Source organism: Budorcas taxicolor, chromosome 22, assembly GCF_023091745.1.
Source record: "Budorcas taxicolor isolate Tak-1 chromosome 22, Takin1.1, whole genome shotgun sequence".
NCBI classification, from domain to species: Eukaryota; Metazoa; Chordata; class Mammalia; order Artiodactyla; family Bovidae; genus Budorcas; species Budorcas taxicolor.
Genome location: NC_068931.1, coordinates 25,705,034 through 25,722,536, shown reverse-complemented (window position 1 = coordinate 25,722,536; position 17,503 = coordinate 25,705,034). Strand labels below are relative to the sequence as shown.

The 17,503-nt window shown below is 33.9% G+C and overlaps 1 protein-coding gene across 1 annotated transcript in view; it reads left to right on the top strand.

Annotated features, from left to right (window-relative positions):
• Positions 1-13,488, top strand: part of RNF138 (ring finger protein 138) — a 38,642-nt gene extending 25,154 nt beyond the window's left edge. Inside the window, exons 3-7 of the mRNA XM_052660561.1 lie at positions 575-690; positions 6,903-6,959; positions 9,640-9,751; positions 11,464-11,571; positions 13,420-13,488. Coding sequence (XP_052516521.1) covers positions 575-690; positions 6,903-6,959; positions 9,640-9,751; positions 11,464-11,571; positions 13,420-13,488 — 462 coding nt within the window. The remainder of the gene's footprint in view (positions 1-574; positions 691-6,902; positions 6,960-9,639; positions 9,752-11,463; positions 11,572-13,419) is intronic.
• The last annotated feature ends 4,015 nt before the right edge of the window (positions 13,489-17,503 follow it).

Genomic DNA, 17,503 nt, shown 5'->3' with positions numbered 1-17,503 from the left:
AGTTCCCTTTTAAACTAAAAGTCACAATACATTAAAGATTTTTAAATTTATTTTTTAATATGGTGAAAATGCATAATGTAAAATAGCCTTTTCTTAGTTTTTTTTTTTAATAAGTGAAAGATCATGGTAAACCTTATTTTATATATAATAAATATCTACATATATTTCCATTTGCTAAGAAAACATATGTATATGATATATGTATTATATATATGTACATACATATATACACAATTTAATGAGGCATCAAGTGAACAGTTAGTGCACTATTATGAATGATAAGGTAGAAAACACACCATTTTTAAGTGTACAATACAGTGGTATTAAGTACATTCACTGCATTGTGTAACAGTCACCATTATCTATTTCCAGAATTTTTTCATCATCCCAAACAGAAAATCTGTACCTGTTAACTTGTAACTTGCTGTTCCCCTGCCCCGCCATCTTCCCCACCCCATCTAGTAACCTATGTTCTGCATTATCTCTCTGAATTCTCTTCTGCCTTATATGAATGGAATCATATAATGTTTGTTCTTTTGAAAGTCACATTGCTTTTTTAATCAATAATTTACAGATTAAATTCTATCGCATGAGACATCATTACAAATCTTGTAAGAAGTATCAAGATGAATATGGTGTTTCTTCTATCATTCCAAACTTTCAGATCTCTCAAGATTCAGTAGGAAACAGGTAAGCAATATTTATTTTTATAGTTAAAATGGAAATTTGGGGGAGGCTGTATAAGGTATTGTTTGTTTTATTTATGTGTGTTTATGTTTTTAAATTGCGTGTCTTCTTAAGTTTGACACGTGTTAAATTGAATCTGGGAAATTGACTTTGTGCTCAACTTAAGCTTAAGTAAAAATTATTTTAAGAAAATTTCCATGTCTGAGTGAAAAATAGATTTGTGAATTGAAAGTATTTTCTTCTGCAGCTGAAATTACTTGAAAACTAGAGGAAATCCCTTTTTAGTAATGTGTTTGTAAGCTAGAATCTTTTTACTAGTTTGAAATCTTTATTTTGATAAAAAATGTCATGTAAAAGTGAGACTTGGTACTATTATTAGTTCTATGTTAGTCTCAAATCTTTTAAAGCTAGGTTTTGGTTTGATATGTATCTTATTGTATCAGGTTTATGTATATTAAACATTTTTATGAAATGTATTTTATGCATAAGAATGGCCAGAATGCACACGTGTGGTTTAAAAGTTAGTCACAAAGCAAATCCCTGGTTATTCACTAACTGAAATCAAAAATTATATAGCATTTTCCAGCCCCTTAGAGTCTCCTTGTATGCCCATCCTCCATTTGAACCCCATACTCCCAGAGATAACCACTATCCTCTTTTTTGGGTTATTCATTCTTTTGTTTTCTTTATAGTATTAATCACCTATGCAATTATCTCCAAATAATGATGTGTTTAATTTTTTAAAAAATCAACAGCAAGCACACACAATTGTGTAAAGAAAGGCAGTATTGGCAGTTTTATAAAAAGGCTCCCAGGAGACGATATGTTAAGCAAAGTCTTTAAGATTTTATTTTAGTAGCATTTCATTTTACATGTTGCTAATTTTCAGTAATTTAACCACTCATAAGCACTCATACTATAATAAAGCTTCTTCTCAACTCTTTAGTTAAAACTGTTCTGGTAAAGGTTTTTAATAATTTTTTGATTACTTGTTTTTTAGGTTACTAGTCTTCTCATTTTACTGGGCTCAGTGTCGTTGGATGAAATTGGTCACTCCTATTTTGTGATTTTTTTTTTTTTTTTCTTTTTCTCCCCTTAGGTTCATTCCTTCTGATTTTTTTAAGTTATACTTCTGCTGTAGTGGAATTACTCAACAATTTTTTATTAACTCAGTAGATTATTAAGTGCAGGGATTATCTTTGTCTTGTTCAATAATCATGTCTCTGTCTCTTAGCAAAGTTCCTAGTATATGATTTGGGCAGTCTTGACTTGTTAAATAACTCAGTTTTCTTCTCATGAGACTTGCCTTCTTCCCTCTTATTCCCCAGATCCAGCTGGTCTTAGGTAATTGCAGTATCCCTTATCTGTATTCTCCTTCTACCCTATTGTCACTTTCCCATCAAGTCTCCATCATCTCTCACTTGACCTGTTGAGTATTCTTTTAGTTGGTGGTCCTCCATTAGTCTGTTCTGCCTGCTGTTGTCAAAGTGTATTTCAAAGGTGTGGCTCTGACCTTTTTCTCTTTGTAGCTTCCCTCTGTACCTTGTTAATGACTTCCCATGCCCCCATTGCAGTGTTTCTCATCCTGAATTCCATGGGCCAGTAACAGCTCTGTGAACTACCTAAACTGCCATTTTGTGTGTATGTACTATGTACATTTTTCTGGAGAGAAAATATCAAAATTCTCAAGGAGTTCAATGATCTAATTCAGCAACTAGCTTAATAAGACAAAATCCCTTATTCTAAAGCCCTTTCTTATCTGCACTCACCTTTTCTTTTTTAGCCTTTGGCTTTCTTGGTCACTCATTACTGCATCACGTGCCTTAGCTATGTTGAATTATTCCCACCATATCCTTTCCATTCTTGAGAAACAGAATAACTTAGTTGTTAAATATGAAGGCTTGGAACCAGACTGCCTGGGTACCAGGCTCTTTCCTTTACTAATTGTATGAGTTTGGCAAGAAAGTATACCTCAGTTTTCTCATTTGTTTGAAAGAGAAAGGGGTAATGATGATACTATTAAACACCTTATTGGATTGGGAGTCAATAAATAGGTTAATACAAGTAAAACAATGAATGTTAAGCTTTTTTTTTTTTCTTTCTTGTTTTCTGGTTTGGTCACACCATGCAGCTTGTGTAATCTTAGTTCCTTGACCAGGGATTGAACCTGCAGTCTCAGCAGTGAAAGTCCCAGAGTCCTAACCACTAGTTTTGAAAGTTGCTCAGTTGTGTCTGACTCTTTGCGACCCCATGGACTTAGTCCATGGCATTCTCCAGGCTAGAATACTGGAGTGGGTATCCTTTCCCTTCTCCAGGGGATCTTCCCAACCCAGGAATCAAATCCAGGTTTCCCACATTGCAGACAGATTCTTTACCAACTGAGCCACAAGGGAAGCCCCCTAACCACTAGACCTCCAGGGAATTCCCTAAATGTTAGTTTTTAATTATCATCATCATCATAATCATTGTCATTGCATCACCTCCACTCTTTCGCCACCATTCTAACCCATACTCTTTGCCAGCTAGTGGACTTTTTCTTCTCTTAGAAAACTTAGACCAAGTGTTACTTACTCTGAAGTCTATCCTGTTTACTTGTCTTTTAATCTAGTATTAATAGAATGGGCTTCCTAGTCTTATTCATGATGTTTATATCCTGTGCATTTGTTTCGGATGTATAATGTGAGGTAGGAAAAGTTTTCCCCATGTGATAACTATTTGTCCTAGTACCATTCATTGAGGAGTCCATTCTTTCCCACTGATTTATGATGCCATTTTGGTCCTATACATCTCTATTCTGTTGTGTTGCTTCATTTATTCCTCAAGAACCATGTTACATTAATTATTGTGGCTTTAACAATAGGTTTTAATATCAGATCAGTTAGGGAGTTTTCCTCCTTGTTGTACTTATTAAATTGTTTCTCTTATTTTTAGCTCTTTGCTATTCCCCATGAATTTTAGGATCAGACTTTTGAGCTTCCAGAAAATCTCTGTAGAGATTTTAATTGGCAGCATTGTTTGAATTTACTGAAATCATATTAATTTGGAGAGAATTGGCATCATATGATACTTATTTTTCCCACTGTTTCCCATCTGTTTGTCTCTCCGTTAAAAAAAATGTGCTAAAAGAAGTCCATTTAGAGCACACATGAATATGTTCTAGTGTATCCTTTCCTGGCTTCCCAGGTGGTGCTCATGGTAAAGAGCCTGCCTGCCAGTGCAGGAGACTTAAGAGACATGAGTTCAATGCCTGTGTTGGAGAAGGAAATGTCAGCCCACTCCAGTGTTCTTTCCTGGAGAATCCCATGGACAGAGGAGCCTGGTGGGCTTGAGGGGTGGCAAAGAGTTAGACACAACTGAGCGTACGTGCACACGCGTACGCACACACGCACACACACACATCTTTTCCTAGTAGTAGTGACAGTGAAAATGTTAGTTGCTAGGAAAGCCTTTAGTTTTTGTTGCTGTACAAATAGATCTTTTTTTCTCATTTTGTAATCTAAGTGGCTTTTACTAGTGAGTAGTAATATTAAGGATTTTTATGTAATTTTGTATTTAGAAACCTTGGTGACTAGTTCTAATAGTTCAAAATAGTTTTCCTATGTATTCTTTTGGATTTATTACATAGAAACTTATTTAGTTTGTCAGTACAGTTTTGTTTCTTACTACTTTATTTCATACTTGATTTATTGCATTAAATAGGATCTCTATCAGTATTATATAACAGGTACCTTTTAAAAATTCTTGATTTAGTGGGAATGTGTCTAAAATTTTATGATTAAGTATAGTTTACTACAGTTTTTTAAACATAGATACTCTTCATCTGTTCTGTGATTATGTCATCCTGAATTTTAAGATTTCTCCATTGAGTAGTTCTTACTCAAATTAGAATCTTTTATGTGGTTATAAAAGTATATGTGTCTGGCTCCATTCCCAGATAGTCTGCTATTTAAGTTTAGGCATTTGTATTTTTAAAAGCATTGTGGGTGATCAGAGGGTTTTTTTGTTTTTGTTTCCATTTATGGAGGTTGAATTTTATTGAATGGTTTTTCTGTATCAGATAAAATGGTTGTTTTTTAAAAATTCATAATGTGGTTGCCAGTAATAGGTATTCTTTTTTAAAAAGTTTTATTTATTTATTTATTTTTAAATATAAATTTATTTCTTTTAATTGGAGGTTAATTACTTTACAATATTGTATTGGTTTTGCCATACATCAATACTGTTGAGCTCATTCGTACGTTTCTAGAATATATGAGTAGGCAACCAGTAGTAGTGTAGGCATGATACAGGATAGTCAGGAAGGGCTAGAATGATGATGATAACTAAGTAATAATGGAAAGTAGAGAAACTGTAAGAGGAGTTAGAGGGGAAAAGCATTTTAAAAGGGCATTAACTTTGATATTAAAGTGCTTTAAATTGGAAATTTTGTGATTGTGTATCCTACCAGTGAAAAAAATTGAGAATATACTCCCAGTATATGTGTATTTAAGACTAAACATGTATTTTATAGTACTGATTGATACTTTATTTTATAAAACATGCAAATGCTTAAGATGAAAAAGTTACTTTAAAGAGAAGTTTGCACAGCAGAAACCAACAGTTAATTTTCCACCAGTTAAAAAATAACTGCTTTATTTAATGGTACAAAATATTTTCATTCTTTGTTTTAATACTGTTTTTATTGAAAACAATTTGCTGACTGATTTCTAAAATTTCTTAAAATCTTGATTTAATACAGTGACAATAATTTAAAGATTTAGATCCAAATCTTTGGATTAATGATACTTGGTCTTGATGACTATCATGGCTGAAAAAGATAGCTACAACACAGAAAATAATAGATCCAAATGGAAGAAATATGTCATAGGTTGAGATTCCTGTATTTTTCAGTCCTGTTTGATGAATCTCAGAAGGGCTTTTGTTGAAATTTTTTATCTTCTTTGATGTTATAGTTGTTCTTACAAACCATTTGGAAGTTTTTATAAATGTTTTATAAGGGTATGTTCAAAACCCAATGATTATATTTATTTGGAAGACTTGAAAACAGTTTCAAAATCTGTTACCAGGTATAGATATTAAAAAAACAGGTGGCATCCTGTTTTTGCTGAAGTCTTAACATCCTTTTAATGAATGTAATAATCTCTGTAGTTTAAATTTATTTTAAAAGCAGTTTTTAGTTTCCACCTTAACCTGCAGAAACAGATTAATAACTGCTAAAAAGATACAAAATAGTGGTTAATAATCTTCTATTTGAGTATGAAATCAGGGAAGCTTCCTTGTGGAGAATATATGTGGAGACACAACAACAGTATTTTCCCAGAAGGTAAATGACTGTCATTGGAGAACATCTGTTAGGTAGATGATACAGTATTGCTTGTCATTCTGTTAAAAGAAAAGTGAATAATCAATTTTCTAAGCTTTATAACTCTTTAACTCTGGTACTCAGATGTAAGCAAAGCTCTTGTGTGGTACAGTTTTTTGGTCCACTGCCTGTCTCATTTTTATTTTAATGTTTCTGCTATTGAAAGATCTTGCTTTTATAAAATTGACTACATTGATGAAATTCTGTAATGCATAGGTGACAACCCCTATAGCATGCCCACCTTTCTCAGGATTTTCTCTAATAGTGCAAGTGACACACAACACTGGCATGGGGTCCGAGTGAGGACATCAAGTTATTCTCTGTGTTAAATGTCAGAAAGCCTAATTCCTTTTTGGAAAATATAAACATAGTGAACATTCAAATATTTTCTTAACCTACTCCTTTTTGGATGCTGCAACCTTAAGCTATGTCCTAGTTACAAGCCAGGAAGTTCACAAATTCTTGATCCTGCCCCAGCATTCAAAAACTTACTAGTCCAGGTAGAGGTAGAGAGTCTGTTAATGTGAAAGTCTAAAGGACCTGGGGAAATATTCGTGTTGTGGATTTAAGATAATTCTGCAGAATTCTGTATTCTCTATACTATTGTAACTATGTCTAAGTTAAGTTTTAGAGGATATGATAAGGACATCATAAGCAGTCTTCTTACCAGAATTTATTTAAAAAATAATTAATGCCATAATTATATCATAGTTCAGAACTATTTGAAGTACAGGCTTTTCAAACAAATTCAGACTAGTTGTCTTCATTAGCAGGTAATGAATCTGTGTCGTGCTTTATTACTTGAGGTATTAACTTCTCTTCTCTCCCCCACCCCCCACCAATGATTCTTTAGTAACAGGAGTGAAACGTCTGCATCTGATAACATAGAAACTTACCAAGAGAATACAGGGTAAGCTTTGGAAATTTCTATTACTTTAGTAAATAATACTTATCACTTTGTACTGATGGATTTTTATTTTTTTGATTTATTTTTTATTTTTATTTTTTAAAAAATTTATTTTAATTGGAGGCTAATTACTTTACATTGTGGTGGTTTTTGCCATACATTCACATGAATCAGCCATGGGTATACATGTGTCCCCCATCCTGAACCCCCCTCCCAACTCCCTCCCCATTCCATCCCTCAGGGTCATCCCAGTGCACCAGCCCTCAGCACCCTGTCTCATGCATCAAACCTAGACTGGCGATCTGTTTCACATATGATAATATACATGTTTCAATGCTATCCTCTCAAATCATCCCACCCTTGCCTTCTCCCACAGAATCCAAAAATCTCATATTTACATCTGTGTCTCTTTTGCTGTCTCGCATATAGGATCATCGTTACCATGTTTCTAAATTCCATATATATGCGTTAATATACTGTATTGGTGTTTTCTTTCTGACTTACTTCGCTGTATATAATAGGCTCCAGTTTCATCCACCTCATTAGAACTGATTCAAATGCATTCTTTTTAATAGCTGAGTAATATTCCATTGTGTATATTTACCACAGCTTTCTTATCCGTTCATCAAAAGCAATTCCCCTAAAGTCAGGAACATGACAAGGATGCCCACTCTAACCACTACTATTCAACATAGTTTTGGAAGTTTTAGCCTCAGCAATCAGAGAAGAAAAAGAAATAAAAGGAATCCAGATCGGAAAAAAAGAAGTAAAACTCTCACTGTTTGCAAATGACATGATCCTCTACGTAGAAAACCCTAAAGACTCCACCAGAAAATTACTAGAGCTAATCAGTGAATATAGTAAAGTTGCAGGATATAAAATTAACACAGAAATCCCTTGCATTCCGATACACCAACAGTGAGAAAACAGAAAGAGAAATTAAGGAAACAATTCCATTCACCATTGCAATGAAAAGAATAAAATACTTAGGAATAAAGCTACCTAAAGAAACAAAAGACCTATGTATAGAAAACTATTAAACACTGATGAAAGAAATCAAAGATGATACAAATAGATGAAGAAATATACCATGTTCATGAATTGGAAGAATCAATATAGTGAAAATGAGTATACTACCCAAAGCAATCTATAGATTCAATGCAGTCCCTATCAAGCTGCCAATGGTATTTTTCAGAGAACTAGGACAAATAATTTCACAATTTGTATGGAAATACAAAAAACCTCGAATAGCAAAAGCAATCTTAAGAAAGAAGAATGGAACTGGAGAAATCAACCTGCCTGACTTCAGGCTATACTACAAAGCTACAGCCATCAAGACAGTATAGTATTGGCACAGAGACAGAAATATAGATCAGTGGAACAAAGTAGAAAGCCTAGAGATAAATCCACACACATATGGACACCTTATATTTGACAAAGGAGGCAAGAATAATGGAGAAAAGACAGTCTCTTTAACAAGTGGTGCTGGGAAAACTGGTCAACCACTTGTAAAAGAATGAAACTAGAATACTTTCTAATACCATACACAAAAATAAACTCAAAATGAATTAAAGATTTAAATGTAAGACCAGAAACCATAAAATTCCTAGAGGAAAACATAGGCAGAGCACTCTCTGACGTAAACCATAGCAGGATCCTCTATGACCTATCTCCCAGAGTAATGTAAATAAAAGCAAAAATAAACAAATGGGACCTAATTTAAGCTTTTGCACAGTGAAGGAAACTATAGGCAAGGTGAAAAGACAGCCTTCAGAATGGGAGAAAATAATAGCAAGTGAAGAAACCAACAAAGAATTAATCTCAAAAATATACAAGCAACTCTTGCAGCTCAATTCCAGAAAAATAAACAACCCAATCAAAAAATGGGCCAAAGAACTAAACAGACATTTCTCCAATGATGGATTTTTAAATTAAAAATTTTAAATTCAGTTAAGTCTTCAGACATAATGCTGGAAGTTAGCAGTTTAGAAAGGCATCAGTTGCTTTGTGGATCACATTAAATTAGAAGTAGTTAGCTTTTCTGTGTCACTGTGGTCAGGTTTCTTCCATGCATAATCTATGCAGAGTTGTCAATGTTGAACTGTCCCTTGCTGAAATTGAGGAATTAAAAGGCAGTGATGTATGATCCTCAAAATATTTTGAAATGTTGATCATTCTGATAATTGATGTTTTCATTTTTCTGTGAATTTTGTGTGTATATTCTTAGAAACTAGGATAAATTAAAGTTATATACCATATTCATGGAAGTCTTTTAAAAATTTTAATTTCCTAGATATGGTGTTTCCATACTGGGACACCATGGAATATTTAAAATTTTCAAGGGATATACAGTGATATATATTGGTTACATTAATGACTGAATTAAGTTGTTCAAATCTACTTAATAAATGGGACAACTGGGTTTGTTTTTCTTTCTGTTAAGGCCTATTTTAGAGGCACCATGAAAAAGTTTCCTAGACAATAAGAACTGTAAACTGAGATTGTTTGGGAATATCTTTTGTAGATTATTTATTGAAAACATAGTTTTCAAAAAATGAGAGAATCTTTGATTAGTTTAATAATTGTAACTTTTAAAGAAAGAAATAGTAATTGATCAAAAAATAGGAGTGCATCATTCTTACAATTTCAAATTCAGTATGCTTCATTTAAAATTGTTTTATAGTTCTTCTGGGCATCCTACCTTTAAGTGTCCCTTGTGTCAAGAATCAAATTTTACCAGACAGCGTTTACTGGATCATTGTAACAGTAATCACCTATTTCAGATAGTTCCTGTGGTAAGTATGTGTGTTTATGACAGTCTTCTGTTTAAGGTATGCTGTTCTATTTATTTCCCTTCATGTGTACAAGGGACAGTGGTTAATTTAAATTTAGATGGGACATTATCAGTAAGGTATATTTTGTCATCAAAAGATTGATGACTATGAAGCCAGATGAGATACTTAAAATTCTGGAGAAGGAAATGGCAATCCACTCCAGTATTCTTGCCTGGAGAGTCCCATGGATGGAGAAGCCTAGTAGGTTACCAGTCCATGGGGTCACAAAGAGTCAGACACGACTGAGCGACTTCACCTTCACCTTCAGGAACTTCTGTAGCAGTCCAGTGGTTAAGACTTGCCTTCCAGTGCGAGGGGTAGGGGTTCAGTCCCTGGTCCGGGATCTCTGAGATCCCACATACCTTGTGGCCAAGAAACCAAAACATAAAACAGAAGCATACTGTAATAAATTCAGTAAAGACTAAAAATTGTCCACATCAAAACAAAAAAATCTTATTAAAAAAAAATCCCGGTAACTAACTTACAAGAAGCGAGAGGCTTATTGTGAGGGTAAAGTAAGAGAAGAGCTTGGAAAAGCGCAAAGTAAGGAAAGGTGAACTGAGGACTCATTACCGAGGGGTAGCTTTGTAAATTGTATCTTTGCAGAATGGTGGTTTTAGTGGTAAACAACCCACCTACCAATGCAGGAGACATTAGAGACGTGGGTTTCATCCCTGGGTCAGGAAGATTCCCCTGGAGAAGGAAATGGCAGCCTACTCTAGTATTCTTGCCTAGAGAGTCCCATGGGTAGAGGAGCCTGGCAGGGTACAGTCCATAGGGTCACTTTAGGTGAGTGACCATTCCATAATGGTTATCCAGATCATTAAGATCTTTTTTGTATAGTTCTGAGTATTCTTGCCACGTCTTCTTAATCTCTTCTGCTTCCATTAGGTCCTTGCCTTTTCTGTCCTTGATTGTGCCCATGTTTGTATGAAATGTTCCCTTCGTATCTCTGATTTTCTTGAAGAAATCTCTAGTCTTTCCCATTCTATTGTTCTCCTCTGTTTCTTTGCATTGTTCACCTAAGAAAGCTTTCTTAAATCTGTTTGTTGTTCCTTGGAACTCTGGATTCAGTTGGGTATATGTGTCCCTTTCTCCATTGCTTTTCGCTTCTCTTCTTTTCTCAGCTGTTTGTAAGGCCTCCTTAGATAACCATTTTGCCTTTTTGCATTTCTTAAACCACAATCACAGAAAGCTAACCAAAATGATCAGATGGATCACAGCCTTGTGTAACTCAGTGAAATTATGAGCTGTGCGGTGCAGGGCCACCCAAGACAGATGGGTCATGGTGGTGAGTTCTGACAAAATGTGGTCCATGGTGGAATGGCAGACTACTTCAGTGTTCTTGGTTTGAGAGCCCCTTGAACAGAGATTACATACTGATTAACGATAATTGTCATTACAGTTGGTTAAGGCTGGATGTGGTGTTTTTGTTAAAAAGTAGAATAATCAGATTTAAGTAATAGAATATATAATATCTCTCTTTTTATTGTGTTGTGTCAGATTAGTATAATTTATCTAAGGTAATTTGGTCTAGAAATAATCTAGTATGAAATTTGGCCCTTAGAAGTGCTTCATGTAAAAATTTTTGGTAACATGTTGTTTTAATACTTTCAATAATAATATTGAGTTATTTTCATTATTTTTTATTTGAAATATTCTGTTTCTTATAGACGTGTCCTATTTGTGTGTCTCTTCCTTGGGGAGATCCTAGCCAGGTTACTAGAAATTTTGTTAGTCATCTAAATCAAAGACATCAGTTTGATTATGGAGAATTTGTGGTAAGTGAATTTTTCAATATTAAGAAAATACTTTTTAAACATTGAAGTCACATTAACCTTTCAGTCTGGATGAGTTTTGAGGTGAAATACTGTATCATGTTGGATTGATATAGAGCAAGTTCTATTGATTTGATAATAACAGGTGAACTTTGGTTTGTGTAAGTGGTGAATTTATTGTCTACCTCCTATACTAGAGAGATTATTAATAGAGGACGAGCAAGCCCCTGGATTAACAAGATGCTGATTTATATGAATATTATCTAGATTTAAGAAAAATTATACCTGCTAGAAAAGTAAAGTTGGCATGACAGCTGCTGCTGCTGCTAAGTCGCTTCAGTCGTGTCCGACTCTGTGCGACCCCATAGATGGCAGCCTACCAGGCTCCCCCATCCCTGGGATTCTCCAGGCAAGAACACTGGAGTGGGTTGCCATTTCCTTCTCCAATGCATGAAAGTGAAAAGTGAAAGTGAAGTTGCTCAGTTGTATCCGACTCTTAGCGACCCCACGGACTGCAGCCCACCAGGCTCCTCCGTCCATGTGATTTCCCAGGCAAGAGTACTGGAGTAGGGTGCCATTGCCTTCTCTGGGTATGACAGCTAGAGGATGTATTTCTTGTGTAGTGTAAGTAGCTTGTTAAACTCATAATATCTACATGTGAGAGACATTCTTTTTAAAAATGCAGAGCTTATTTATTAAGTAGTGAAAGTGAGAGTGTTAGTCACTCAGTTGTGTCCGACTCTGCAACCCCATGGACTATAGCCCACCAGACTCCTCTGTCCATGGAATTGTTCAGGCAAGAATAGTGAAGTGGCTCCCTTCTCTAGGGGATCTTCTTGACCCAGGGTAAGGCCAGACTGAATAGCAGATTCTGGCCCTAGTTCACTGCTTGAACAGAGTACATGAGGGAAGTTATATAAAAACGGATCTATAGAGCAAAGCATGAATTTAATTTTTACTTCTGAAATGTGTCTTGATAGTTTTAAAAAAATTAGATGACTTATTTTATTAATTATGAATTTGCATTTTATTCATCCTCAGTGAATTAAAAGTCTTATTAAGATTCAGCCTGACAAAACATGGTTCATACTTGTTTTCATGTTTAGGTGAGCACAGGCATGGGCAATTCTGAGACTGGCAGGAACAGAATTTATATTTCCTCTGCCCCTCCAGTGTTGAAATTACATCATTCTTGATATATATTTTTATTTTGTGTAATTTGCACTTTTTAGCGATACTGTATAAAAATAGTCAACTATATGTAGAATTCAGGTATAGTCTGATAATTTTAGCATTTTTATGGTATAATTATAGATTATTCTGAATTCTCAATGTAAGAAAGGTTACTGCATCTGGAGAATTATGTTTGGAAAAACAAAAATATATTTTGTGAACCACTTTTGATCTGATTGCCAGATTGTTTCACCTTGCCACAGAAGAACATTTAATTTTAATTATTTGAGATTGTAAAAGAGGAGGCCTATTTTAAAGCATCCATGGACCATAATTGAAAGGAAATAGAATTTTTTAAGTTAAGAAGTAATAGTATAATCAGATTGAATGGACTTTAGTTGTAATCTTTATATTATGATTAAGATGCTGTTAATTCAGGTTAGCATCAGGCATTGTAACTCTGAAATTTCATTCTCTGTTGATCCTCTGTTTTGTTTATTAGCTATTTATAAATAGTTATAACTGACTTTTAAAATTTTAGTTCTTATTTTTTAAGTTTGTTGTAACATAAACAATTTCAAGTATATGTAATGTGTATCAAGATGTGTAATGTATTGGGCAAAGTATTGAGTAATTGAATATGGTTTTCCTATTGACATGTTAATGTTACATTTTTAGAATCTTCAGCTAGATGAGGAAACCCAGTATCAAACTGCGGTTGAAGAATCTTTTCAAGTAAACATCTGAAGGCTGTAGACATCTCTGCATCTTTGTGCCTGCAAGTGCCATCTGTAAGGAGAAAACTACGTGAAGTCACCATTTCAATAACTTGATGTGTATATTAATAAAAGTAATTCAGTCTATTGTTTTAGTTTTTTAATTGAAAAATAAAGGTGGGCCATGTAAAAACTTAATTCTTTTGAAAAGTTAAAAGATAAAGCTTCGGACATTATCTTTATAAACATTAAAAGGATTATATTTCATTAATGGTGAAAAGAGAATCCCTATTGTACTTACCTTTGTTGCATTACATATTCTTGAATTTTTCCTTGCTTTTGAAATTCGGTGCAGTTCCTTCCATTGACATTATTGTACACAGGTAACATAGTACCAAATTCTGAATGATGTGATTAATATAAACCTAACAAAACTGAGCCAGTTATTTGAGTTGCAAATGGAGACTTGAAGTGCTAAATGAAACAATCCAAAGGAAACTTTTTTAAATACAGATTCTAGCTGAAGAATTCAACTATAAGAAAGTTGTATTTATATAATGTTTAGTATTTTTGAAGACTAGTGAGATTTCTTTAATAATTTTAACTCTTTAAAAAGCAAAAGCTCATTGTATAGATATTTCCTTTTTGCTGTTAGAAGGAAATATCAAGAGAAAAATTGATTTCTTTGGTGGACAGTTGGTAATGTCAAATCTTGTTTGTTTGGCTGACTATTTGTAAGCCTAAAGTACAGTAAGCTGAATTACAGCTCTTTGGCTTCAGAATTTTCAGTAACAGAATTGCTGGTTAGCTATGATGAAACTTGTATTAGAAACTTGCAGTTGGTGATATTACATTCTCTCTATATATTTAAAAGAGAGGTTTGACTTCATCTCAATTTAGAAGTTTGTTCAAAGCTAAAGATGTGTATGTATATATACATGCACTTTTGTATGTGTATGTACACATAAAAGCATGCAATTTGGGTATATGCAGAATTTCTATTAAGATTTTTAAAAGGGATTAGTAATATGGGGTTGATGTGTTTATCTGAGTTGATTAAAACTTTGTATGTTACCAGATTTTTAAAGTAACAGTCAAATGCTAAGTTGTCTACTTGGCTACTATGACACCTTAAAAATTGAGTTTACACACCTACACAATTAAATGTTTATATGGTGCTCATTTGTTATCTGAAAGATAATGCGGGACTATAGTAGTGAGATGGATCCTACCAGCCACTCTGTTTCACTACATTTTAGTCAAAATTGAGTTCATTCTTAGTATTCATTAATGAAAGTCACAAAATAACTTGTACTAGAAGGCCCAAATCACAGAATAAAGCTGAAGAGTGGATTAGCTGACATTCCATACTAATATAATTGTTTATGCTTTCTTTAAAATAAATAACTAAAAGAACATAAAATCTCAGAAGTAGTTTGCTGCTAATATATACATATGTTGTATAAAAAGGTATATTTTGGTTTTGTTAAAACCCTTGTTGACTTTTCTACAGTGAATGTTTTTTTAACTTGATTTAATAAAAATGTTAATTTTGAAACAGAGTTTTGTAAAAACCTTTTTCAGTCAAACAGTAATGACTTTATTTATGGGTAGTAATAGCAGTCACCAAAAAAGCCATACATCTTAACATACACCTTGTTTCTGTCATCCTAAAGAGTGATGTTTCCTATGTGGTTGAACGTTTCTCTGCAGTTATATGAGTGTAATTATAGGAATAGCTGTTTAATGAACTCTTTTTTTAAAAAAGACTTTTGACCATAGATTTTTCCAGTTTAAAGCAATAACTTTAGTACTTTGTTTCAGAATTTAATACTTCCCGTATGTCAAGTAAAACTGTTCCGAGATTTGAGAACGTCTTTAAAGGAAAACTGTAGAGATCAGCTTGATGAAATTGTGTTTTGAAGTTTGTGGATTAGTTAAATATCATTTTATTGTCTTGTGTGTCTTTCATAAAAGTTTTTTCATAAGGAAAATACCAACTTTTACTTGCTGTTACCTGGGAACTCCTCAGTATGGAAATATTTGTTGAAAACCTCCCATCCTTTGATTAGTGGTTTAGGGATAGAGAGGAAACTGTTGATACTTTACACCTAAATTTCACAGTACCACTTAACAGGCCTCAAAAGTTGATGTTGTTAAGCAGTCTTATTTGAGATGTATTGCTTTATTTTTCAATTAAACATGGTTTTCTCCTACTTGTGTGTCTAATTAAAATTTTGTCTAGAGGCAAACATGATAGCATTTAACTCTCATAACTCACCCTGGAAGACATGCAGGAGATAACCCATTATTTTGCATTTAAAAACATGGATAGGAGAAAGCTACCACATGCTGATGGTGTATGTTGGGAGTAACTTTACAAACCTGTTTTATCTTTATTTCAAATGTTAATCAACTTATAAAGCTATTTTATCAAGTGTTCACACAGCAGGGTTTTCAGAAAGCTAGTTAACTGGTTAACAGACATTTTTAAATGGAAAATTTACCCTTAAATAAGGTATCAGGGTTATAAGAATGTATTGCCAAACACAATGTCATATACCTGTCGCATGCTTTGTAAGTATTACAATCTTCAGTGAATCATAACTTGATAGGAACCCCTTAGGGCTGCTACTCAAAGACTAAAACCTCTCTGGAAGTGGTGATATTTGTAGAAAAGGTGTGGCCCAGAATACATGTGAATACATATAGTATAAAACTAATAGAAATATGAATTAAAAGCTCATTCTGTGATACCACTTAGTTTACAATGTAATTTTCTAGTTATTGCAGTTCTGAAGAAGATGGGGAATAGAAATGAGTTTTATCAAAAGATTAAAAGAGGATACAGAGAATCCCATAAGTCCTCTTATTTGATTGCCAACTCATCACTAACATCACAAATTGTTTTCCCTGTTTTTATAATCTTTATCTGGCTACTTTTGTTCAATATTATTTTGAAATTTGTACATCAGTTTTTAGTCTACAGCTGCCTACAATAACTTGTCTTTTTTCCAGAACAGAAAAGCTAAAGAGTTGATTCTAAAACTACTTTTAAATATTTGTGTGTGAAAATTAAGTGAATTACAAGTGGTTCTTTTTTCATGTGTGTTGACTCCTAGCGGTTCCACGTCTAGATAAAATCTGAAGACTGGCTGGTCTTCCTTTTGTAATAACTGGAAAAACAGGTGAAGAGTATAACTAAATGGTTTTCCACTGAAACCAGGTAAGAACCTGACCTTTCTCATACTGTTCTCAAGGGCATTTTGTTAGGAACAAGATTTTAATAAATATGTCAGGACTATTTTCTGGCAGTAGTGTGTAACACTACCAATAGAAGCTTAAAAAGGGCAGTTGCAGTTGATACAGAAGAAGGGAGTAAATGTATCTTCATGGGGTACTAAAAGCTCTTAATCAAGCCTAGCTTCTTGGACTAGATAGCCTGGTTTTGATGGTTCTGCAAGTTGATACACTTACTGTGGTTTGGAACAAATTGTGTAGCCTCTTATGGACTGTGGAGATTAAGAGTTAATATGCAGAGTTTTTGAAGTAGAGACTGTTGTCTTTACTATTACTGTGTATTCAGTACAAATTTAACAGTTATGTTTACATCTGGCAGGTCTCTTCAATTTCTATACAATTTTGTTTGGAAAATCTTGATTTTTTTTGTTGTTTTTTTACAATTTTTTAAAAATTTATTTTTTTATTGAAGGATAATTGCTTTACAGAATTTTGTTCTGTCAAACCTCAGTATGAATCAGCCATAGGTATATGTATATCCCCTCCCTTTTGAACTTCCCTCCCATCTCCCTCCCCATCCCACCCCTTTAGGTTGATAACAGAGCCCCCTTTTGAGTTTCCTTAGCCATACAGAAAATTCCTGTTGGCTATCTATTTTACACATGGTGATGTAAGTTTCCATGGTACTCTCTCCATGCATCTCACCCTCTCCTCCCCTCCCTCCATGTCCACAAGTCTATTCTCTGTTTCTCCACTGCTGCCATGTAAGTAAATTCTTCAGTACCGTTGCTCTAAATTCTGTATAT